This window comes from Chrysochloris asiatica, unplaced genomic scaffold (genome assembly GCF_000296735.1).
Source record: "Chrysochloris asiatica unplaced genomic scaffold, ChrAsi1.0 scaffold00007, whole genome shotgun sequence".
Lineage (NCBI taxonomy): Eukaryota > Metazoa > Chordata > Mammalia > Afrosoricida > Chrysochloridae > Chrysochloris > Chrysochloris asiatica.
In genome coordinates, this window is record NW_006408525.1 from 33,596,572 (window position 1) to 33,623,186 (window position 26,615).

At 38.8% G+C, this 26,615-nt stretch overlaps 1 protein-coding gene across 2 annotated transcripts in view; it reads left to right on the plus strand.

Annotated features, from left to right (window-relative positions):
* The window catches only part of TLK2 (tousled-like kinase 2), a 158,007-nt gene that overhangs the window by 110,412 nt on the left and 20,980 nt on the right, over positions 1–26,615 (plus strand). For both annotated transcript variants that reach the window (XM_006833556.1, XM_006833555.1), the window contains 6 exons: positions 275–411; positions 7,993–8,145; positions 13,068–13,134; positions 14,365–14,462; positions 18,633–18,714; positions 21,944–22,035. In XM_006833556.1, the coding sequence (XP_006833619.1) occupies positions 275–411; positions 7,993–8,145; positions 13,068–13,134; positions 14,365–14,462; positions 18,633–18,714; positions 21,944–22,035 (629 nt within the window). The remainder of the gene's footprint in view (positions 1–274; positions 412–7,992; positions 8,146–13,067; positions 13,135–14,364; positions 14,463–18,632; positions 18,715–21,943; positions 22,036–26,615) is intronic.

The following is a 26,615-nucleotide window of genomic DNA, read 5'->3' on the forward strand; positions in this document are numbered from 1 at the left end:
TTACAAGAAGTAGGCAAATGAGAGAAACTTTACAAAGAAAGAACCTACAGATCTTTAGTTATCCTGCTTGCCACATTGCTGTGCTTGAATAGGGAAGGTATGTCACCCAAGAAATCATTACTGACTGTTCTTAGATACTGTCTTGTTTTTCAATGGTATTTTCCGTAATACTCTTAAAATTTTGAGTTTCTCCAAAGCATCTTTCTCTATAGTAATTGGTGTTGAATTTCTTTTTCTCCCCTTCCCCCTTCCATTTTTGTCTTCTTTACCTAAGTCAAAACAAGAGAAGATGGCATGTAGAGATAAGAGTATGCAGGACCGTTTGAGATTGGGTCACTTTACCACTGTCCGACATGGGGCCTCTTTTACAGAACAGTGGACAGATGGCTATGCTTTTCAGAACCTTATCAAGTAAGTGAATTGTCTGATCTAGACTTTGATTTTCTGTAACCACTGTAATAATAATCCCAGTAGTGGTAGTTATCTTTTCCTTTAGTGTTGAGTTGCTACATGTGTAAACAAGTGAAGGGAACAAAGTCACGTCCTGAAAAGAAAATGACACAGTTAATCAGAGGAACGAAACAGTTTTCAGAATTGTTGAAACTAAGAAAGAACACTTAAGACTTTGACTTGTTATCTTTTTATTATATACTTGGTTTCCATGAGGAAGGAGGCTGCTGAGCATTTATTCTAACCCCACAACAAAACGAAATGGGCAAGGCCCTGAGGAACAGTTCAGTGAGTTGGGTACAAAACAGTACACATAGAAGAAATGTCTAGGCCCTGCCCCTGCAACTCTTGAAGGAGCTAGCTAGTCATCAGAAAATCACCCCTTGAAGACAGACCAGTCCCCTGTGATGACCTGCAGCTTGCATTCATGAGCAATTCTCTTATTAATAATTTTTGATTATTTACTTAAAAGAAGGAATTAGCATGTAAAATCCTAAAATTCCAACTGTGTGACTAGATACTATTAGCTCAGAAATAAAAATAATTAAAAAGCTTCAGACTGTTGACCTTTTGGTTACACTATATTTATTTTGATAGTAAGATAATTTCCATCAGATCTGTTACCTTCTAACACAGGATTTTAAACTTTCATTTTGCCTTATTTTTATTTTTATTGTTGTTGAGAATGTCCACAGCAAAACATTCATTAATTTCTCCGTCTACAGTTAGAGAGTCAGAGTGAAAAAAGAAAGGCTCCCAATGAGATGAACTGACAGTGTGGCAGCAGCAGCATCACGGTGGCACAGGACTGGGCAGTGTTCTGGTCTGTTGTGCATAGGATCACAATGAGTCACAACTGACTCGATGCCATCTAACAACAACAATACTCTGATACTGGTTACATTCTTCAAGTTTTACAGCCATTCTAGCCTCCTTTTCCAAATTATTACTCCCCTACTAACATAAACTCACTTCCCCCTAAACTTCATCTCTAATCTCTTTAGTAGCTGTTCTCATTTTGATATCATATATGAATTATATAAAAGAGTGCAGTGACCAAGACAGACTTTCCTTACGAGGTAAGCTAACTTTTTGTTTGGTTTTTAGAAGACTTCAGGGGTTATTTTTGGTTTATAGTTTAAAGATATCTCAGGGCAACAGTTTGGGGAATTCAGGCTCCTATGACTTCAGAAAGTTTGGATTCCATGAGAAATTTAAATTCTGTTCTGCATTTCCCCCCTTTGATCAGGATTCTTGTGTCAAATGTTTGATCACATGTTCTGTATTGGTAGCTGGACACCATCCAATTCTTCTGGTCTCATGGTAAAAGAGGGAATAAATTATGGAAGCAGTTAGCCTTGCATTCCAGTCCCTGCTCTCATACTTTTCATCTACAGGTTACTATGAGTCAGGAACTTCCATAGACAGTTACGCCTGCCTTTCCCCAAGGCTTTTCTTGCTGAAATAGAGTATTAAACATAAATAGGAAGCATGAAACTACTTCTGAATAGTGATGAAATGTATGAGGGTATGTAGAAAATGTTGCTAATAAATAAGGTTCTAGTACATACATGCATGGTTTTATTTTAAACAAAATGTGTCTAAACATGTCTTCGTGATCAATGGATGGCTGCAGACAACTTCTCTACTAATTTCTTAGTCTCCTTAGGGTGCCTTCGCAGAAGGGTCATCCATATCCAATTCTCCAAGGACAGGATGATTCCAGGACTTAATTATTAGGAAAACATTTTAAGAAAATTCAAAACTGCATTGGTCAGAAAGAGACCAGGAAATTTGTGTTAAAGAATGTTTTTTCATCATGACAATGCAATGAGGGTTGCCAGAGATGTCCTATGAGGATTTTGTTAGGAAACCTTACTGCATTCACTCTACAGCCCTTATATTGCACTTTCAGATGTCTTTTTGTCCCCCAAACTCAAAGACTGTTTGAAAAGAACACTATTTGATATTTGAGTCCCTCAAGGATGCCAATACTGCCGTTGTGATAATGACATAAATTGCAGAGAGCACAGAATTTTTCGGGGGCATGGTTGTTGTTGCTCTTAAATGCCATCAAGTCGTTTCCAACTCACAGCAACCCTGATGGGTTTGAATTTCCAACGTTGTGGTTAGTAGTCCAGTGTTTATCCTACAGTGCCACATGAGTACTCCTCAGGGAGTGGTCAGAGAAAAGGAAATACTGTCATCAGAAGCGTATAGACCTTCTGTTGTTAAGTATTGTAAAGGGTTCCGAGGCTGTATATTTTTGCTGGAGCAGAAAACTTCATCTTTCTCCCATGGAGTAATTGCTGAGCTTGGACCACCAACCTTGTGGTTTGCAGTTCAGTACTTATTATATAGAGCCTCCGCATCCCCATGTAGATCTAGATATGGGAAGTTAGATAGAGAAGCAATAGTTTCATATTTGGTATTTTTGTTTAATGCAAGTTCCCATGATTTTGTAGCAATACTTTGTGACTTATCCTCATATAAATAATAGCAAATATATGGCTGAAAGAAAAGTGCCAGTATGTGATACTATATTTTGTGAAAAGAATCTCTGCATTCCACATTAGCCTCCGACTAGGTTAGGTATGGAGTCCTGGTGTGGCGCTGTGGGTTAATGAGCCAGACTGCAAAGCCGTTTGAGCTGAAATGTTGGTGATTCAAGCTCACCAGCTGCTCCTCAGAAACCCTACATAGGGTCACTATGGGTCAGGATCGACTCGACAGCACTTAACAACAACAGATTAGGTATATTTTGCCTCACAAATACACATACTTTGGTGTGAGGAGACTAATTTGATTCTAAAAGATTGTAGGTTTGTATATAGGTATCAAATGTAATCAGTTTTAAGAAAGTATTAAAGTTTTGCTGATAGTTGCTGTGTTTTATCTTTTTACTCTGTAAGCAGCCTAGTGCCTAGAGGCTCAGGAAAATAATTGCACAATACAGAATTACTTTGCTGTAGAGACACCAGATCAGAGAAATTGCTATTGTTATTGTCAGGTGCCATCAAGTCAGTTCCAACTTATAGCGACTTGGTACACAAGAGAGTGAAACACTGCCTGGTTGGTCCTGAGCCATCCTCAAAGTTTTTACTGTGTTTGAGCCCATTGCTGTTGCCACTGTGTCAATCCATCTTGTTTGGGGTGTTCCTCTTTTTCACTGACTCTCCACTTTTATAAGCATGATGTCCTTCTCTAGGGATGGTTTCCTCCAGATACCATGTTCAAAGTATGACAGGAAATTTCACCATCCTGACTGCTAAGGAATATTCCAACTATACTAATTCCAACGCAGATTGGTTTGTTCTTCCTATGGTCCGTAGTACTTTTAATGTTCTTCTCCATCACCACAATTCAAATGCATCAGTTCTTCTGTGGTCTTCCTTATTCATTATCCAACTTTCACTTGACTTGTATATGAGGCAGTTGAAAATAGCAAGGCTGTGTCAGACGTTTCATAGTCCTCAAACTGACATCTTTGCTCTTGAACACTTTAAAGAGATCTTTTGCAGCAGATTTACCTAATGCAATATGTCTTTTTATTTCTTGAGTACTGCTTCCTTGAGGACTGATTGTGGATCCAAGGAAAATGAAGTTTTTGACAACATCAGTCTTTTGTTTGTTTGTTTATGTATTGTTCCAGTAGCAAGCATTTTTGTTTTCTTTACATTGAAGTTCAATCCATAATTTAAGGTGGTAATCTTTGATCATCATCAGTAAATATTTTAAATCCTCTTATCTTCCAGCAAACAAGGTGGTATCATCTGCATATCTCAGGTTGTTAATAGGTCTTCCTCCAATCCTGATACCATGTTCTTCTTCATACAATCCAATTTTTTTCAGATTATTTGCTCAGCATACAGATTGAATAAACATGGTGAAAGAAAACAACCTTGGTGCACACCCTTCCTGATTTTAAACAATTCAGTGTTCCTTTGTTCTGCTCTAGCAACTGCCTCTTGGTCTGTGTACAGATTCCTCATGAGCACATATAAATGTTCCAGAATATTCATTCTCCTCAATGTTATCCATACCTTTTCATGATCCACATGATCAAAAACCCTTTCGTATAGTCATTGGAGCACAGGTAAACATCTCTCTTGTAGTCTCTGCTTTCAGCCAAGATCCATCTGACTTCAGTAGTGGTATACCTTGTTGCATTTCCTCTCCTGAACCCAGTTTGAACCTTTGGCAGTTCCCTGTCAATGTACTGTTGCACCCAGTTTTGAGATACCTTTAACAAAATTTTAATTGCATGTGAGGATTAATGTTATTGTCCGATGAGTTCTGCATTCCATTGGGTCACCTTTCTTTGGAAAACCCACAAATTATGGGATCTCTTCAAATTGGTTGGTTTGGTAGCTTTATTCCAAACTTCTCAGCATAGATGAGTGAATGCCTCCACTGTTGCATCATTTTGTTGAAAAGATTTCCATTTGTATTCCATCATTTCCTGGAGCCATGGTTTTTTTTGTCAATGCCTTAGTGCAGCTTGAACTTCTTCCTTCAGTACCATTGACTCTTGATCATATGCTGCCTCTTAAAATGGTTGACTATCAACAGTTTCTTTTTTGTACAGTGACTCTATACATACCATCCATCATCTTTTGATAGTTTCTGCATCATTCAATATATTTTGCCCATAGAATCCTTCATTATTGCAAGTCGAGGCTTGAATTTTATTCTTCAGTTCTTTCAACTTGAGAAATGCTGAGCATATTCTTAGCCTTTGGATTATAACACTTGACTTTGTCTTCTTGAGCTGCCCTTTGAATTTTTCTTTTCAGCTCTTTTAGCTCCTCATTGTTTCCATCTGATTTAGAATTTCTGTGCTGGAGAATAAGTTTCAGAGTCTTTTCTGACATCCATTTTGTTCTTTTCATTCCTTCTTGTCTTAATGACTTTTTTGCTTTCTTCCTGTATGATGTTATGGATGTCATCACACAACTGGTCTTTGGTCATTAGTGTCTAATGCATTAGATCTGGTACTATACCACTTAACAACAACAGCAACATTCATGTTTTCAGAGGCTAAACACTCAGAAATAGTCTGTCTCTCCTTAAAGTCTATATTCATTTGGAATCTCTGTTGAAACCTGTCCACTGTGGGTGACGCTGCTAGTATTTAAAATATCGGTGACATAACTTCCAGCATCACAGTAGTACAAAAGCCACCATAGTACGACAAACTGACAGACAAGTTGTTGTTAAAGAAATTAGGACTCTCTAAATGAGATCCTTGGAGTCCTGTTGTGGTGCTGCGGGTTAATGCGCTTGCCTACAAGGTCAGTGTGAACCACAACGTCAGTGGTTCCAGCTCACTAGCCACTCCTTGGAAGCCCTATACAAGTTTACTATGAGTTGGAACCGACTCTGCAGCACTTAACGACAACAAATGAGATTCTTAATCAGGAGTGTTCTTTGTTGGTAGATAGTTTTTTTTTTTTTCATGAGTTTACATCTTGGCAAAGGTAGTATAAACCACTTCTCTTGGGAAGCTGTTTTTGTCTGATACTTCTTAACTACAGATGTTCTTCTGTAATACATTAATTTAGTGCAGAAATCAAAATTCTTTCATTTAAAAGGCTTCATCTAATAGTCTCACAAATGGCAGTATGGTGGATAAGGTTGCTGAACACCAGCAGCAATACTAGGTTTTACAGGAAGAGACAAATGTCAGGATGTTTAAAATTTTAATCAGATAATCAAATACAGTCTCTACAAATATCTCAATACAATTTCTTTCTCATTTTGTTCCTTTGCTCTTTTATCAAGAGTGTTCTTTATTAAAATCTAAACAGTAGATTAAATTCTATTAGAAAATTGTATTAGAGTTACAATATTCTTTTGCCAGATTAGTAGTTTTTCCTTTCTAAAAGATGTTTCCTTTCCAAAATGTTCTTGAGCTTTTAAAAAAATGTAGTTCATTTCATAGTTCTGAAAAAAGTAGTCATGTTACATACTGGTGTTCAATACACATCAAAGAAGCCCCATATGCTTGATAGCAAGACAATAAAAATTATTTTCTAAGATTTTGTTTATATTGATATCAACATTAGTGTATTGGATTTAAACCGTATACAAAATTTAAGTCATTTAAGGTATCAGTTATCAGGAGTAAATTAAACTTTACAGCATTATAATGCTAGTTAATGTACTTATCCTGGTGTGTAAAAATTACACAATCACATTTTTTTAAAGTGAATTCTTGTGAACCATCAGAGATTCTCAGTCACATGATTCCTAATGAGCCCTAATTTTTTTTATTCTGTAAATGTCAGCTCTCCCTTTGATAGTCCACACAGTTTCACAGATGGACAGGCATATAACATTCTGGGAACCTTTTACACTTCTGAATTTGGTGAAAAGATAGATAGATAGATAGATAGATAGATAGATAGATAGATAGATAGATAGATAGATAGATAAAAAAATGTTTGAGTTAAAATAATGTCTAAAAGTATATGCAATTGTTTTTTAGTACCTCTCCTGCTAGTTATTTATAGAGTATGGTTAGAGGTGATTATCTTGTTTTACTTTGCAAGGAAAACTTTTTAAATAGTGATTTAGATTTGTGAATTTGATATATCAGATTATCACTGTTTTTATATAAAAAAGAAATACTCCATGGGTGAGGAAGGGTGCACTTATGCTAATATAGATGTGTGAAACAAGAAGTACTGAAGCTCAGCTCTCTGAAAGCAGTGTCATATGTATTTGTTGTTTGGGGATCTTGACCTAATATGGATTTTGTACCCCTAAAATGAACGTATTGAATACATATGATGACTTGTATTCTTCAATGTACGTGGATCTACAGTTTCAAAAACATCAGTGATTCCAAAGTGTTGAGTTCAGTTCAGAACAGCTTCCCTGTTCTGTACATTAAACTTTGGGACATTGAAAACAGGTTTGGGAAAATGATTGTATAGAACATGTTACTCTATTGATTTTTCACCCAGCCTACAAAGAGTTTTTTGTTTTTTTTTAAAGGTGGAATAAACTCTAGTGTATATAAAAAAGAAAGCAACAAAAAATAGTAACATCAATAATTGATGTGGGAGTCCTGATAATATTAAAATATCATATATGCATTTATATGGAACAATTGTGTTTCTTTAGTATTGTTGTTGTTAGGTGCCATTGAGTTGGTTCCAACTCATAGCCATCCTGTATAGGGTTTCCAAGGAGTGGCTGGTGGGTTTGAACCTGCCAGCTTCGCAGTTAGCAGACCAGTGTGTATCCAGTGCCACACTAGGACTCGAGCTCTTTAATGTTGTTGTTGTTAAGTGCCGTCGAGTCGCTTCCAACCCATAGCGACCCTGTACAGGCTTTCCGAGGCTGTAAATCTTTATGGGAGCAGAACGCCTCATCTTTCTCCCGCGGAGTGGCTGGTAATTTTGAACTGCTGGCCTTAAGGTTCACAGCCCGATTCATAACCACTACGCTAGGAGAACTCCTTATCTCTTTTAATAGTTGTGTTTAAAATTTTTTTCACCTTCCTCCTTTGTCCAACTCCTTTCATAACTCTAGGCAACAGGAGAGGATAAATTCACAAAGGGAAGAAATAGAAAGACAACGGAAAATGTTAGCAAAGCGAAAACCTCCTGCCATGGGACAGGCCCCTCCAGCAACCAATGAGCAGAAACAGCGGAAAAGCAAGACCAATGGAGCTGAAAATGAAACGTATGTTCTTTGTTGATGTGAAATGTGAAACACCATAGCCTTCCCCTAAACACAAATGTACTCTTGAATGACGCTGGGTAAAACGTGCTAAATTGTGGATGCTTGTAGAATTTAAGCTTTCTTTTTTTAGTCACGTCAACGATTTCTCAACTCATATAAAAACAAAAGAAGTGTTACATTAACTGGTTTTCTTAGGCCTGCTCTTTATTTGGGGAGTTTCAAAAGAGACAAATAATGTCACTCTTATAGCAAATGCTATGTCATTGTTGTATTCAGACGGTCTTATTGCTTACATTTGGCTCTAGGTTATGATACATTGGTATTGTCTTAGGGAGATTGCCTGGATACTGTTTCATATTGAGGGATGCAGAATACTAATGCATGCTGGGGCCTGTTACAAAGAGCACTGAGTTAATAATCACAAACTGTTACTCAAAAAAGAGGAGCTGTTGTTTAGGAAAAGTAAGGCAAATCTTGACATCACCAGAATTATTTCCTGTTTTGCTGTCTTATGAAGATTGCAGTATCCTAACTTGCAATGCAATCATCATTTTTCATTGTTAGTCAGTAGTTGCTATGTAGTTGTGAACAAAAGGAGTAGAAAACCCCAGATACCTTTCTTTTCCCCCTCATCTTGATTGATAATTGCATTCTTGCTCACTCAGAAAATCTTTCCCTAGAATCAGGATAGGCAAAGTCTTTCTATAATAAACTGGATAGTAAATATTTAGGCTTAGTGGGCTATCCTTCTTTCTTGTAACAACCCATTTTGAAAAGAAGCCATAGATGATTTATAAGTGAATGGGCATGGCCATGTTCAAATAAACTATGTTTATGAAAACAAGACTCTGAGTCAAACGATCCTTAAACTATAGTTTGCTACTAGGCAGGTACTACCAAGCATATTGGCACGGGAGAGGAAACCTGTGTGTCAATTGTTAGCTGCTGGCAAATTGGCCCCCGGCTCCTGGTGACTCTGTGCACGATAGAAGGAATGCTGCCGGGTTCTCCACCATACCTGTATCAGTGGTGTACTGGACTGTTGGGATCCGTAGGGCTTCCCATTGCCAGGTTTTCAGAAGTACATCTCCAAGGCCTTCCTCCCTAGTACATTCTTGTCTGAAAGCTCCAAACCTGTTTGGCCTCTTCACAAAGCACAACCTACCACTAACAGGCAAATGGGGCTGTGCACCAGGTGCATTAGTCAGGAAATGAACCTAGGTCCCCCGTCCCAGCCCCCAAGACTGCCTCATGAAAATTCCATTGTCTTTCTGAAGCTCCTTTGTGCCCATATCTATCACTTAGCTCTTTTTCAAGTATTTCTGATGCATACCTGAAAGACATTTAAATATCAATAGGCTTTCCAATTAAAACAGAAAAGGGATCTAAAAATAAAAGTTTAGACAATCTTTAAAATAGTAGTAACCCTGAAGTTGGTTTCTGAATTGAATGTTTTGAAATTTTAAAAAATATTTCTTTCATAGAAACAGTTGTATCTACAGTAGTTTTAAGGGAGAAAATTTTCTAAAGCTATCGTTGGGATTTTGAATTGAAAATAAGTTCCAGTTCTAAAGATAACCACACGCAGAAGGCATAGTATATATAGTTATAATGTTTATTGATAAATAAGTCTTTTTATGTATTTCCCAGTTTTTAACCCATAATCTACCTCAAGTACAATAATGCTTGCATTACACCATTGTTAAAAGCCTATGGCAGCTCAGAGATTCATCTTCCTTCATTCCAGTGAGAAAACCTAACACTAACCTCCACTCCATACATGCCTGATATGTGTTGAGGGGACCTTTTGTCTACACTTTGAATGTTCTCCAGTCAAATGGTGTACACATTAATCTGCTTGTTATCTTCCTTTATGATGCCTGCATTTATTTTATGAAGTACTATCCTATTGTTGTTAAGTGCCGTTGAGTTGGTTCCGACCCATAGCGACCCTGTACAGGGTTTCCGAGGGTGTAAATCTTTATGGGAGTAGAAAGCCTGATCTTTCTCCCGCGGAGCAGCTGGTAGTTTCAAACCGCTGACCTTAAGGTTCGCAGCCTGATTCGTAACCACTACGCTACCAGAGCTCCTTACTATCCTATTAATAATACTTAAAAAAATTTATAGATGGCTTAGGAATGAGAAAGAGGGCCCATGTTGTTTCCTGGCCACAGAACAGTAATTAGAATTTAATCTAGGCCAATAGTGAGTTAGTAAGCAGTGGCCAAATGGACTTCTTTGTAAAATCCAAGCAGGAAGACCTGATGTCCAGTTTTTAATTAGAGAATCTCTGATTTGGTTCATGCCTTTGACCAAATCTGAAAACAGAGGCCTTTGGATTCTTGGAGTCAGTCACATTATTCTTTTCAGGCTTTGGAATTGTTTCAAGTAGAGAGAATTTATAGCTACATTTTTTCCCCCCTCTCCCATTTTCACTGGTATGCAATGGAGCAATGGACATACAAGTCATTCTGCAACTGTGAAGAGAGAGTTGTCACAACAGTGGGTGTGTTTCTTTTGCGAGTCAGCTCTCAAAGGCTTCATTTTGTAGCCTTTTCTAATTGATAGAATTTATTCTTAAATGCCGAGTCGGTTCCAGCTCCTATCTTTACAGGAGCAGAAAACCTCAATCTTTCTCTTATGGAGCAACTGGTAAACTTGAACTGCTCACATTGTGGTTCTCAGTCCTGTGCTTATCCTGTGGAGCCACCATGCTCCAGGTTAATAGAATAGTGATTTCTTACTTCGTCTGCTATTTATAGTATATCCAAACAGTGAATTCTGAAACTTCAATGTACAGTGTATTTGTCTGCTTCTAGAAGGTTTGTTGTTGTTGTTAAGTGCCGGTTCTGACTCAGAGTGATCTTGTATAGGGTTTCGATGTCGTGACTAGTGGGTTTGAACTGCCAACTTTGACGTTAGCAGTCCAGTGCCTGTCCTATAGCACCACACCAGGACTCCTCTAAAAGGTTTGTTGTTTGTCAAGTGCCATGGAGTCGGTTCCAATGGTGGTAGTGTTGTTAAGTACTGTAGAGTCAGTTTTGATTCATAGTGACCCTGTATAGAGCTTCCAAAGAAAGCTGGTGAGGAGTTTGAACCAGTGACCTTGCAGTCCAGTGCTTTATCCTACAGTTCGGACTCAGTTGTTGTTGTTGTTGTTAAGTGTCGTCTAGTCGGCTCCAACCCATAGCCACTCTGTATAGGGTTTCCGAGGAGCAGCTGGTGAGCTTGAACTGCCGACCTTGCAGTTCAAACAGTTTTGCAGTCAGGCGCATTAACCCACACAGTGCCACACCAGGACTAATAGTTGTTGTTAGGTGCCATCGAGTCGGTACTGACTCATAGTGACCTTATGCACAGCAGAATGAAGCACTGCCCGATCCTGGGCCAGCCTCACTACTGTTGCCACACTTGAGTCCAACGATGCTGCCACTTGGCCAGTCCATCTCGTTGGAGGTCTTTCTCTTTTTCTCTGCCCCTCCACCTTACCAAACATCATATCCTTCTCCAGTGACTTGTCCCTCCTGACAATATGTCTGAAGTATGAGAGACGAAGTTTGGCTGTCCTGTCCTCCAAGGAGTCGAGTGTATTTAATGGGAGGAGTTAAGTGTAGTGTAGGGGTTGCGAGTTGGGCTGCTAATGCTAACCTCAAGGTCAGCAGTTTGAAACTACTTGCGGTTCTACAGGAGAAAGATGAGGCCTTCTTCTCCCATAAAGACTTACAGCCTTGGAAACTCTATACAGGGTCACTATGGGTCAGAACTGACTCGATGGCACTTAACAACAATAACAAAGTGTAACTTCCTATATGCTCATTTGTGAGATACAAGAATGCCGTGGGGGGTGGGGTAGGTAGGATATGAAGTAGATTGGTTCCCCATTAGGTCAGCCCTTTGAATATTGTGTCTAAATAGCATTTTGTAATTTACAGATCATCCCACCCCCCCATTTTCTTTTAATAGTCACAAAACCTTTGTTGCGTTAGTATCATTGCTGCATTTTTAAGGAAATTGAGACGAGGTTAAAATTGCTTGTCCAAGGTCACTTGGCTAGTGGCCAAATTGTGCCTTGAATCCTAGTCCTAGATTAAATCTCTTCTTTCCACTACGTTGTTTTGTTTTTGTCCTATTATGAATCCAAGGTTTACAAGTTATTATCAAGAGTAATGAAATTCAGTGGCTTATTGTTCTGCCTTAAAAAAGTTTTTAGGCACATAGTTTATCTGCTGTTAGATCCTAAGAGTTCTCATCTGGATAATGTAAAGTTTATAACAAATTCCATTTCATAAATATGGCTAGACTGTTTTGCTCTTTGTTTGACAAATTGAACTTCTGCCTTTGAAGACCTTCGTTTGCATCACATCTGATACATATATGACAAAAAATTTTCTGGTTAGAGGACTGGACTGCAAACTAGCATGTCTTTTAGTGATCCTAAGAGACTGTGAGGATGCAGGGCTTCAAAAAGTTTGTGGAAAATTCCAATTTTAAAAAATACTTGATTGTGAATTATAGTGATAGTTTACATGGGAGAACATTAGCTTTATGTTCATCCTATTCCATTGTTTTATTTTATTTTTTGGTGTTTTTTTTTTTTTTTTAAGCGTTAGTGAAATATAATTCATACACAATACAATTTACCCATTTAAAACATACAATTCAGTGGTTCTTATTGTATTCACAGGTACTTGCAATCAACACCAAAGTAAACTTTACAACATTTCCATTACCTCAAAAAAACAAAAACAAAACCTTGTGCCTTTTATCTCTGGTTGTTAATGTTGTTAAGTGCCATGCGCCATTATTTTTTAATTCCATTTTTTTCGAGCTTATATAGCTTATAGCATGCATTGGCATTTCTTTTTAAATAGGCATACCATGATTTCCAATAATTAACTGGCATTTTAACCATTATTTTCTAGGTTAACATTAGCAGAATACCATGAACAAGAAGAAATCTTCAAACTCAGATTAGGTCACCTTAAAAAGGTAAGTAAAATTAAAAAAAAAAAAAATCTGCCTGGAGAAATGCAATTTTTATTTTACATTTGGTTTTTAAGCTATTTGGGTAAATGAAAAGGTAATTTCATGTAACTGCTGAAATCATGAGTATTTATTCTCACTGTCTCACATCTTAAATTCTAATTGGGGAGGGAATTCATGCTTTCTACTTTAGAGTCAATGCCAACCTCCTAGTAGTGTGCTTTTTCCCCCTAATGCAGCCTTACATCATAAAACCTCACAAGAGGTTATCCTTATAGTAAAAATGAAAATAGCAGATGAGTCTGAAACTGGTGTCAAAATGCCTGTGATATTTTTTAATCACATAGGCGCTCTCATATCTTGGTTTAAGTAGCTGCTAATAAGAGAAATTTTTATATCAGCCATAGTTGAACACAAAGAATTACATAGCATTTGATAGCACTCACTGAGGTGTCTAGAGGTTGCTAGTGCAGCACGTGAGTTTAACTACCCATACATTTTTGGCAGGTACCTAATGGTAGTCATCAGGTCAACTCCAAATCATAGCCACCCCATGTGTTTCATTATAGAACTCTGCTCCACAGGGCATTCAATATATGATTTTTCAGGTATTAGGCCTTTTTTTTTCAAGACACATCTGGGTGGATTTGAACCTCCAACTTTTGGTTAGCAGTTGAGCACATTAACTGGTATGTACCACCCAGAAACTCCAAATGAGCACTCACTAAACTGCTGTTCCTGTTCTTTTGATATCACATGTTGGTTTTCATACTTTTTCCTGTCTGGGTTATTGGAGCTTGTTAAATCAGTGGAACGTGACCCACCAAGTATAATTTATTCTTAAGCGTATCTGCTATTGGTAAAAATGGATTTCATTTTAGTCTGTTAAACTTGGTTTACTATTTAGAGTTATTTTTGTGTAATTATATGTATATATACACAAAACATATCTGAAAATTTACAAAACAACATTTCTGAAAACTTACAAAGCTTAACAGCGGTTACATCTGTGGAGTGGACAGGAAGGAGTTGGGGACAGAAGACGTCTTTTTTTCTCCTTTACTGTTCTGTGGGAGTTGCATTTTATTTGCTATAACTTTTTGTAGATTAAAATTCTAGTTTTCAGAAATATTTTTTCAATGCAAAACATCTTTCTTTAGCTTTTCACTAGTGAGATGTCTGAAAAGGAACATTGCCTATGTCCTGAGCTCTCTCTGTCTTTTCTTTCCACTTTAGGAGGAAGCGGAGATCCAGGCAGAGCTGGAAAGGCTAGAAAGGGTTAGAAATCTACATATCAGGGAACTAAAAAGGATACACAATGAAGATAATTCACAGTAAGCACCTTGGGGCGATGTTGGGGTAGAGATTACAGAACTTTTTCCTGACATGGAATGAATGGTCTGGATTGATGTTTTTACTTAATATAAATTTATAAATGATTTCACAGTTTGTTTAGCTGAATTTAGTATTTTGGAGTCCTGGTGGTGTCCTGTAGCATAAGTAATTGGACCTCAAGGTCAGTTTGAGCCACAAGGTTGGTGGTTCAAACTCTGCAGGTGTTCCTTGGAAATCCTATACAGGGTCCCTATGAGTTGGAACTTAACAATGGCAATATAATAAAGTTTTGAACAAACTGTGATTTGCTTTCATTTAAATAGGAACGCTGGTGGCAAAATAGATTTAAGTGTTGGACTGCTAACCACAAAGATGGTGGTTCAAACCTGCCAGCCACATTGTAGAATAAAGATGAGTGTCTCCTCCTGTAAAGACTTATGGTCTCAGAAATCCTACTGAGCAGTTCTACTCTATCTAAGAAAGGTCTTTTTGGTTTTATTTTTGGTTTAGTTTAAATATCTGTATTAAGTATACATGTGCTGTACCATTTCCATAGGAGCCGAGGGCACTACAACAATACGGTTGTACAGTGGAGATGGTTTGGATACACTGTAGATTTTACTGAGAGACTTACCTAGACTCTGGATATAAAGGAATCATGGTGGCAGTATGGTGGTATCAAAAGAAGAGTGAGTTGAGAGAACATCTGATTTCTGGACAGTCTTTAAGGGCAATTCGAGTATTGAGATTTTAAGCAGGACTCTCTTACATTCAAGGAGCTCTGGTAGTGTAGTGGTTACGAATCAGGCTGTGAACCTTAACATCAGCAGTTTGAAACTACCAGCTGTTCCATGGGAGAAAGATGAGGCTTTCTGCTCCCGTAAAGACTTACAGCCTCAGAAACCCTGTACAGGGTCGCTATGAGTTGGTTCCTACTCCACGGCACATAACCACCACCACCTCTTAAATTCAGCCCGTCAATTGGAGGTAAATGCCCCTGTTTGTAGTCAAATCATTTAAGGTACTGAAACGAAAAAGGGAACTGGAAGTGGGAAGTGACATGTGTGAGCAGTCTGTTCTTTCCCACATTTTTCCCATTCTGAAACTTGATTTTTTGACATAGTTACGGACTTTTGATACTGAAGGAAGAAGTCCAAGGTGCATTGAGGGAATTGGTGAAGAACAAGGCACCAGGAATTGATGGAATAAAAATTGAAATTTTTCAAGAAAGTGAGGCAGTACTGGAGGCCCTCACTCATGTCTGCCAAGAAATTTGGAAGACAATGATCTGGCCAACTGATTGAAAGAGATCCATATTTGTGCCCATTCCAAAGAGAGGTGACCCAACGGAATGTGGAAATCATCAAACAATTTCTTTGATACCCCAATGCAAGTAAAATTTTACTAATGGCTGCAAGCATACATTGACAGAGAACTTCCAGAGGTTCAAGCTGGATTCAGAAGAGGCTGTGGAATGAGGGATATCATTGCTGATGTCTGATGGATCTTGGCTAAAAGCAGAGAATACCAGAAAGATGTTTACCTGTGCTTTATTGATTACGCAAAGGCTTTCGATTGTGTGGATCATGACAAACTATGGACAACATTGTGAAGTGTGAGTATTCCAGAACACTTAATTGTGCTCATGAGGAATCTGTACCTGGACCACGATGCAGTTGTTCGAACAAATCATGGGAACACTGAATGGTTTATAATTCAGAAAGGTGTGCAACAAGGTTGTATTCTTTCACCATACTCATTCAACCTGTATGCTGAACAAATAATCTGAGAAGCTGGGTTCATGAAGAATGGGTTCAGGATTGGAGGAAGACTCATTAACAATCTGATGATACAACCTTGCTTGCTGAAAGTGAAGTGTACTTAAAATACTTACTGACAAAGATCAAAGAGCACAGCCTTTGGTATGGGTTGCATCTCAATGTAAAGAAAACAAAAATCCTCACCACTGGACCAATGAACATTCTTATCAATGGAGAAAAGATTGACGTTGTCAAGGACTTCATTTTGCTTGAATCAACCCATCAGCACTCATGGAAAGCAGCAGTCAAGAGATCAAACGATGTATTGCTTTAGGCAAATCTGCTGCACAAGACGTTTTTAAAGTGTTGAAGAGCAAAGATGTCAGCTTGAAAACTAACGTGCGCCTGACCCAAGCCATGATATTTTCAATAACGTCATATGCATGTGAAAGCTGGACTGTGAATAAGGAAGACCAAATTGATGCATTTGAGTTAAGGTGTTAGAGGAGAATAGTGAAAGTGCCATGGGCTGCCAAAAGAACCAACAGATCTCTTGGAAGAAGTACATCCAGAGTGCTCTTTGGAGGCCAGGATGGCCAAACTTTTGTTTCTCATGCTTTGGACATATTGTCAGGAGCGACCAGTCACTGGAGAGGGATATTGTGTTTGGTAAGGTGGAGGGTCAGAGAAAAAGAGGAAGACCCCCAGCGAAATGGATTGACCAAGTGGCATCAGTTGTTGCATAGGGTCCTTATGAGTCGATACCGACTTGATGGTCCCTAACAATAACAACATGGACTTTTGGCTTGGCCAGTGTGAGCCATGACTTTTCTGTAAAGTAGTAGGCAGCAGCAGCTACCACATGCCGAGCACTCTGCATGCTGTGTACGGTGCTAAGTGCCCTCATGCTCTCTCTCATTAATCCTCACTGTGACCCATTGAGGTAGGCCATCTTCAGTACACAGACCTAGAAAGGGGCGAGCAGACATTAAATGAACTAGACCAGGAACCCGTAACTAGTATAGCCAAACAAGAACTCCGACTTGAATCTGTCTGACTCCAGAGCTAAACACCATGCAGCCAGTACTATCATCTTTTCCTGTCTGCATGCCACTTACTTAAAATAATTTCAGAATTAATAGTGTGCTAACACCTATATGAGATCAACAGATGAACAGTTACTCTAAAGTAAAGATAAAAACACAATGGGTTCTGGAAAGTAAGGGCGCTGAAAATGAAACAACCAGAACACAGTGAGTATGTGGACAAGTTGAGAAACATGTTACTGAACAACTTGTATAGAAATTATCAAATGGGAATCTAATTTGCTGTGTAAACTTTCACTGAAAATACATTCAAATATTATTAAAAAAAAAAAACAAAAAAACTAATAATGGGGCTGTTTAAGATCAGAAGCTAGGTAGAAATATTCTTAAATTTGTTAGAAAATGACACAAGGTAGAATACTGTCTGGGGAAAACCATTCTTTCTATCATAGCCTGTCTTAGGGAGAGATGAATGTACATAGAACATATGATAAATTTTATAACCACTTCATTTTTAAGACAGCATAGTACTATAGGAGTCCTGGTGTGGCGCTATGGGTTAATGTGCTAGACTGCAAAGTCAGTTTGAACCACAAGGTCTGTGGTTCAGTCTCACCAGCTGCTCCTCGGAAACCCTATACAGGGTCGCTATGGGATGGAACCGACTCGACAGCACTTAACAACAAGTACTGTAGGGTAATCATTGGGCTGCTAACTGCAAGGACAGCAACTCAAACCCACCAGCTGCTCAATGGTGGGAAGGTGAGGGTTTCTGCTCCCATAAAGATGTATAGCTTTTGAAACCCTGAAATATCTTATAATTTTACTGAATGTTGTTTGGGCTCCTGAGATTTAGAAGAGCCAAATAGCCCAGTTTGAACAGCCATCCTCTATCCTAGAGACTGTGTAGGACTCAGTAGAACTGCCCCACAAGGTTTCCAAAGTAATCTTTGTGGAAGTAGGCGGTCACACACATCTCTTTTTCCCACAGAGTGACTGGTGGGTTCAAACTGCAGATCTTTCAGTTGACAGCGTGCTTTAGCCCCTCTGCCACCAGAACCCCTACCCCTCAGGATAGGAAAGGAAGAAGGTTAGGAAGATCCCAGGGCTAATTGTGGCTCCTCTGAGACTGGCACTTGTGTTTTGTGGCGCCATACATAGTTAATGCTGTTTACTGTAATTATGCTGAACTGTGGCACCTACTTTATGCTTAGAATGAATGATATGGGAGTTGGCTGTTAAACTATGGGCAACACCTTTGTTGCATAATAATATGTATGATGAGTTAGCTATTTGGATTCTGTGAATTTGAGGGACTCTACAGTCCTTGACCTCAGGACATATATGTTACCTGTTTCCACAGATTTAAAGATCATCCAACGCTAAATGACAGATATTTGTTGTTACATCTTTTGGGTAGAGGCGGCTTCAGTGAAGTTTACAAGGTAAGATTGAGGAACTGGATTGCTGTGTAAGACTGAGGGTTAACTTAAACTGCTTAATACTAACTTGGAGAACAGTTTAGAGTGTTGATAACTGTGGACGGATAACTAGATATTGGAATTCAAAAACTAAGAACCTGTGTTTTTAGGAGAGCTGCTGCCAATAAATTTAAAGCGACTCTACCCTGTTTTTAGCTTTGAAAAATCTATATAGATAAAAGATGGGAAGGAAAAACAGAGTAATTTCTGGGGTTTTCATAAAACAGATGTTTCAAAGATAGCTCTATTTTGAAAGACTTGATTTAAAAAAAAATCTCATTATTGTGAATTGAGTGAAGGTTTACAGAGCAGATCATCAGTTTTACATTCAACAAATCATACACTTGGTTTCATCTCAGTGATGGCAATCCCCTTATTGTAACATCACTTATCCCATGTCCTCCCTGTTTTCTTGTTTTCATTCCTCCTCCTTTCCCAGTCCTTCTGAACTTTGAGTAAATGCTGTCCTTTTGATTTGGAATGGTTCACCATTCTATGGTGTGCTTACCTCACCACTATATTCCTATCTATTGTTTGGCTGAAAATTGAGCCATGGACATGAAGGGTGACCCTAGTCTTGGGGTTCCACTAGTGTCTATCCAACCAGTAAACCTGGTCCTTTTATCATTTTGAGTTTTGTGTCATATTTTCTCCAACTCTATTCAGGACCTTGTAGTATGATCCTTTTTGGAGTTATTGGTAGTGGTAGCCAGACACCTTGTAGTTCTTCTGGTTTTAGGATTGTGGAGAATGTTGTTCACATGGCCCTTTAGTTCATTGGACTAATTGTTTGCAAACAAAAGACCTGCCTTTTGTTTTTTAAAAAAGTTCTCATCTTCTAAATCAGAGCGTCTCCGAGCACGGGAGTTCCGGCTCAGAGTGCTTCTTTCAGATGGACCAGCACACTATTGACTGTTATGTCTACAGGTTCATTTCTCACTCAAGGCGAGAGCTATCCAACTTTAAATAGAGCTACAAATCCATAACCCTTTCATCAGTTATGACCTCCTTAAATCTCTAGATGTTTCTAACACGGTTTTAATATGCAAAATTAATTTATTGATAGTCTTTGCTATGTTTTTGTGGTAATTCTCTCTTAGGTGCAGTCTTACTGTTTTACATTTAAGCACATATAAATTTACAGATGGGAAATCTGAGTAAAATAATTAGGCTTCATTTCAGATAAAAACAGTAATCACTGGTTTTGCTGGTTTCCTTTTTAAAATTGTGACAGTTGGTTCTTGGTACTTCAGAAATGTGATTTCATCACTTCCTTTTTTTCTAATGTATTATATTAACTTCAAACATTCTAACATTTCTGAAGTCTAGATGCTTCTTACAATAACATATACATGTAATCTGGTTATTCTTTAGGAGTTCTGGTAATGTAGTGGTTACGAATTGGGCTGCTAATCTCAAGGTCAGTAGTTCGAAACTACCAGCTGTTCCGCGGAAGAAAGATGAGACTTTCTACTCCCGTAAAGATTTACAGCCTTGGAAACCCTGTACAGGGTCGCTATGAGTTGGAACCTACTCCACGGCACATAACAACAACAATTATTCTTTTGCTATTCTTCACCTTCCAAAAGCCCTTCTTAAGTCAGTTGTTGTTAAGTGCCATCTTAAAATCCATGTTGTCTTAGATTCAGAAATAGTGGTATGATAGTTGAAGAAACGGACACGTGTCAGGCTGCTAGTGCTCTTACAAATTGGTAATCTTCAGTCTGATTTCTGCTGGTTTAAAATGGCTCTACTGTCAATCCAGAGCCCTGGTGGTATATAGTGGGTTATGCATTGAGCTGTTAACTGCAAACAAAATCACTTGTTTGAGTCCACCAGCCACTCTGCTGGAGAAAGATAAGGCTTTTTGCTCCTATAAAGATTTATAGCCTACGAAACCCTATATAGGGTCTCTATGAATCAGAACTGACTGGATGGCTCACAACCACCACCACTTTAAATGCATGATGATGCCTGGGCTTACAGATGGACTTCAGTCTCTGTAAGAAAACTAAAGACTAAAAAGCTTCCAATTCTGTGAAAGAAGAGAAATGAATTTGAATTGAGTTGGTTTTATACTTGAAAATGCTGATTTAAATGTGTTATAAATTTGAAGTTGATCTTACAGGCAGTGCTTACCTAGAAGTTGCTTGCATTTGAAATGATCCAGACAGTAGTAATCACTACTGTGTATCAGCTGTAATGCTGTTTTACCTGTCACCTTCACTTGCTTTTCCTTTTGTGGAAACTGGCCTATGATGATAATGGCATTGGAATTGTGCCATTGAGTCATTCTGGCTCATAGCGACCCTGTATAGGGTTTCCAAGGACCAGCTGATACATTTTTAATCTTTAAAACTAAGACAAACTATTCATATTTCAAAGGAATTTGTCAATAAAATTCTTTTATGTGGAGGAATTTGTCTTATTATATTAAAATATGACTGACTTTATCAAGTAGTGTTTTACACCTAGCTTCTTCACAAACATACCTGTTACCTTCTCTTTTCACCTCATGGGATAGCTCTCCTGAGCTGCTGTTTACTTTTTCTGAACAGTACTGGAGAAGGGTCTGAGTCTGACTCCCTCTGGCATTCTGGAATCAAAACCCACTTTTCATTTACATAGGTTGAGGAGTGGGACTGCTGGCAGGGCTGTGTTTTGGTTTTGTTTCTTTATTTTAGTAGACAAATTATAGCAAATTACAGGCTTATGTTTTATAAACAATCATGCCCAAAAGATAGATCCTGAGGGCTATTTCCTCCAGGAGTAAATGTGGAGCCTGACAGGCAGTATGATTTCCCCACGTTGTAAAAGTCGCCAGTCTCAATTTGGGCAACTGAAAGTCCCCTGCCAGTGGAAAGCTATTCCAAATGACAGGAGATGGTGTCCAGAAAGAGAATTGCTTCAAAGTGACTGGGTCATCTTTCGGCTTGTGGTGTGTACTTGTTTTTATTTTCTAAACCCCTTGGTGCCAGTGCGTCTGGAGACTTCTGATCCCAAGTTTTAAGAAGATGTTTGCTAAACTGAAATAAGTACGTGATGTGTTGTTATGTGTTGCTGTTTTTATTTGATAATATCTTTTAAACTTTGACTGTGTTGATCTGTTAAGTAAAAACTTCAAGTCAGTAGTTGCCTGTGAGTCTTGTTAGTGTTTATGATACAGAATGTAATTTATTCCTTTGCTTCATAGGCATTTGACCTAACAGAGCAAAGATATGTAGCTGTGAAAATTCACCAGTTAAATAAAAACTGGCGAGATGAGAAAAAGGAGAATTACCACAAGTAAGTGATAGTACCTGAGTGTCTGCTTTTTCAAAAAAATGGTAAGAGCTATATTTTGAGTACGGTGCTAAGAACTTTACATAAATTTTTGTTGTTGTCATTTGTTTATTCTTCACAACAATTCTAGGAGAAAAAGTGTATTCTCCATCTTATGATGAAGAAACTGGTATGTAGAAAATTTGAGCAACAGTTAAGTGACTGAACTGGCATTTCAGTCCTCTTCCTTTGTGTCCAAAGTACCCACAACAAACAAGTAAAACCTCAGAAATCAGTGCTGTTTGTCAGTAGCAAACCAGTGGTGTTGGGGCAATGAGGGGCTGTGGTGGGGCTTGTTCTGCTTCTCCAATCATTTCATTGTTAAAGGAGGAGTAGTGGCCTCAGGTGTCCCTCAGTGGCACTTGTTTGATGTGTCCAGCTCCTCAGTGCTGTGCTCTCCTCTCCTCACCTGGCACAAATTGCCTGTCTCAAGGTTCTGTCTCCTATGTCCTGGTAAAGGTTGGAGAGGATGGGTTTGCTCGAATTAATAGTAATTACATTGTTGCAGTTATGAACATCTTTGTTCCACTAACGCCAGGTTTTGCTTGTTTCCCCCTGAGCTTCAGAACATTGAAGTTCAAGGCTCATTTACTTTGGAGACCACTCAGACTTAATTTGCTGTTAGATTCCCCACTTGGCATAATTTTGTTTCCTTTTCATAGACACAAGTATTGAATTAGGTATGCCCTACCTCTTTCCATAGAAACACCCATACACACACACACACACACACACATATACATATATAGGAGCTCTGGTAGTGTAGTGGTTACGAATCAGGCTGCTAATCTCATGGTCAGCAGTTCGAAACTACCAGCTGTTCCTCAGGAGAAAGATGAGGCTTTCAGCTCCTGTAAAGATTTACAGCCTCAGAAACCCTATACAGGGTCGCTATGAGTCAGAACCAACTCCACAGCACATAACAACAACAACAACAACATATAAACATATATAGCAAAGGATGTAAGGGGAAGCTGTGGGCTCTGTCAGCAGCTGTTGAGTTAATTTGTAAATCTCAAGGGGGAAAATAAAGCATTTTTGAACAGTAGTCAGTCCTTGAGCTATAAGATCAAGGCAACTCATTCTTTAAGCTCATTATTTCTTTGGGACCTAGAAACTTTTCCTATTCCATATATAGTTTGGCCATGGTGTTAATTAAGCATATAGTCCTGTGGCCTTAAGAGCAATAGGGCATAAGGAGAGGCAGGTTAGGGGATGGTGTGTGGTTTGTGCACAGTACCCTGCATGGAGTATGTCTCATGTGACAGGCAGCTGTGGTCCACATGCTCCTGAGGAGAAGTTCCTTTACTATAAGTACATTCCAGTTAATTTGATGTGTAGGGACAATTGGTATGCAGCTGTGAATGCCAAAAGCAGTTCAGAGAAGAGAGCCACATGTTGTTCTGACAAGTTATTAATGAGAAGTGTCCCTATTGTGTTGAGACTGTAAGGGTACCTGGTGGTATTAAGGGTACATGTTTCTCCTTAACATCTGACTAGTTAACCTTGAAATATCCTGTGCTCAAAGCCAGTTGTCTCTGCTAGGGACCAACCAGGGTTAACCTTGAGAAAATGATTCCTGGACTAAGATTTAGACATATCTTGCCTAGTCTTCATATTCTGCAACTGCAGGTAGCCGTTCTGCTCTCCTGAGTCTTGGGAAGCCAGAATCCTATATCTCCTCAGTACAGTTGGCAAACAGTTTGAGTCCTGGTGTGGGTATAGCTTGGATGTCTTTCATACATTTCGCTACCAGAAGGCATCATAGAGCAAGTGAAGGTGATTGCCCCATTCTTCTGAGCTTTTTACCATTCCACCTCCAGCTAGGAAATTTTTTTTATCCTTAACAGTGTTTGAATCATGGGGCCTTCTTGGCGGGGGCCATTTCCCACCCATCACACTGGAATGGTGGTGACAAAGTTCTTTGACCTCTTATGCTGAGGTGGAATTCTTAGGCACCTTCACCTTTCTTTGAAAGATGGTTGCTAAGTGATATGAAATCATACTAATGAATTTCAGGCCACAGATAAGAGTGAATTAGCAAAATATGTCATCAGCTCTTTTGAACTCAAAGACTGGTATCAAGCACATTACAATTTTAGAACGTGCTTTGAAAATTCTTTATTAAAACATTGTTGTTAAGTACCGTGGAGTTGGTTCCGACTCATAGTGACCCTGCACAGGATTTCTGAGGCTGTAAATTTTTACGGAAGCAGAATGCCTCATCTTTCTCCTGTGGAACAGCTGGTAGTTTTGAACTGCCGACCTTGAGGTTATAGCAATCCAATTCGTAACCACTATGCTAAAAAGTAGGTAGTATAATTTAGTGTTGAGGTAACAAAATAGGGCAGTGTTGCTGTTGCTGATCCTACTACTCATGTCTTATAATTGCTTTTTCCTTTGTGGGAATGACTTTGCATCTGTAATAAAGATAATTATTTTGGTAAAAAGCTTGAAGGAATTAAAAGGTTGTGGTTTTTTGTTTGAGCTCCATTCCTTTCCTCTTCACTTCCCCTACATATAAAGACTAAAATGAATGTTTTACTTTTAGATTATGAAAGTGTTAATTTCATAATCTAACGGCTAGATACTGTCAAGTCCTCAAAGTAGCAAAAATTCTACTTTTTTTTTTTTTGAGCTCCATTCCTTTCCTCTCTTCCTTTTCTACATATACAGACTAAACTGAATGTTTTACTTTCACATTATAAAAGCACTAATTTCATAACATAATGGCTAAATGCTGTTAAGTCCCCAAAGTAGCAAAAATTTTACAGTAGGAAAAATTTCTTAGGAAACCGTCCACAGAAATAATTGCATCTGAATGAGTTAGTGTGCTCTTACAAGATATTCTTCTAATTTTTTTAAGAAAAAGCATTTTGAAAATATGAATACAAGGGAGCTTCAGAAAGTTATGGAAAGATGGCATTAAAAGTTAATGAACAGCCTGGAACAGCTAGAATGACAGAAGATACATCTTCAAAGAAAGATCATCGGGAAAAACCCAAAACAAAAATGGCAGTATGCCTGGCTACTACAAGAATAAGGAGATTGCTCGCTGGGAAGCCATCAAGGCAAGCAATCAAGTTCCTTCAGGACAAACTCCCCCTGTAAGACTGAAACTCAAAGGGAACACATGAGCTGGCATGTAAGCTTGCTGGTGCCCATGTTGGTCTACTGGTGAGTGGAAGAGGGGGAAAGGCAGCAATGAAGAAATGGGCTGAGTTTAGCCATATTCCACAGACTCCTGTGAACTTGGAGATGAGAGAGAGAAGAGGAAGGGCTGTGGTTGGTCCAAAATATGGTGAGATCTGGGGACACCTGAGTCTATGGACAAAGACATAGCCATGGAGGTCTAGAACTGAGAGTGAAGCATCCAGCTGATATGGATAGGAATGGACAACTTAGACATTGGCCTCCTAAAATAAGGGGGTGATAAAGGCGTGAAGTGACTGGCTTACAAGGTTTCAAGGGGAAACTTAGTTTTATAGTGTGTGGGGAAAGAGTCTCCACTGAATAATTTTTATCTTGCCTAGATGGGTCCGGTTAAAAGAGATGGTGATAAGATTCTTATCATTCAATAATGAGTTGTTATTATCAGGACTATAACTGCAACTGTCACAATTGTAAAGATAGAAGTTTTGTAACAAAAACATGGGAGTGGTTAATCTTACAGTCCACAAACAAAGGATCCTGGGATCATCAAGGGAGAAGAGCACAAGCAGAATAAGAGACCTTATCCAGAGAAGCAGCTACACCAGAGATGGAGGCAGGAGATAAGGACATGGAGAGGGAGGGGTGTGGCTGAGGACTCTAGATTCATGGCAAGTGAGGGACAAAGAAATGGCGGCCTGGAGGCGGACTTGTTCCCTTTGGTGTGGTGTAAATTATATATGCCCAAGTGTTTTAAACATAAGCTAATGGAACTTCTCGATCAACTTTTTGTAGTTCCCTTGTATTTGTTTAAAAGAAATTTAAAACACACATTTTAGTAGATACATTTTTTCAAGTTTGTTATTAAAACCTCTTATTTATGCTGCATTTTAATCTGTCTTATAAGGAGCTCTTTAAAAATCAGGCTGCTAATCTCAAGGTCAGCAGTTCAAAACTAGTAGCTGTTTTGCGGGAGAATGAGGCTTTCTGTTCCAGTAAAGATTTACAGTCTCAGTAAACCCTATACAGGGTAGCTGTGAGTCGGAACCGACTCCATGGCCACCATGACCACCGCCACCACCAATCTCTCTTTGAGGAGTTCTGCTGTGGCGCTGAGGGTTAATGTGCTAGACTGCAAGGTAACTTTGAACTGCAAGGTCGGCGGTTCTGGCTCACCAGCTGCTCCTTAGAAACGCTATATCAGTTACTGTGAGTTGGAACCTACTCGACGGCACTTAACAACTTCAGTAACAATCTCTTGGATGCTAAATTCATTGTTGAACATGCGGGGGCCATGGTCTAGCCCCCTGCCTGGATGGGTACAAGAAGTGAGCTGAGAGCTTGTCTGAGGAGAGAGTGTTTTCAGTGATGCACATCAATTCACTCAAGTGCTG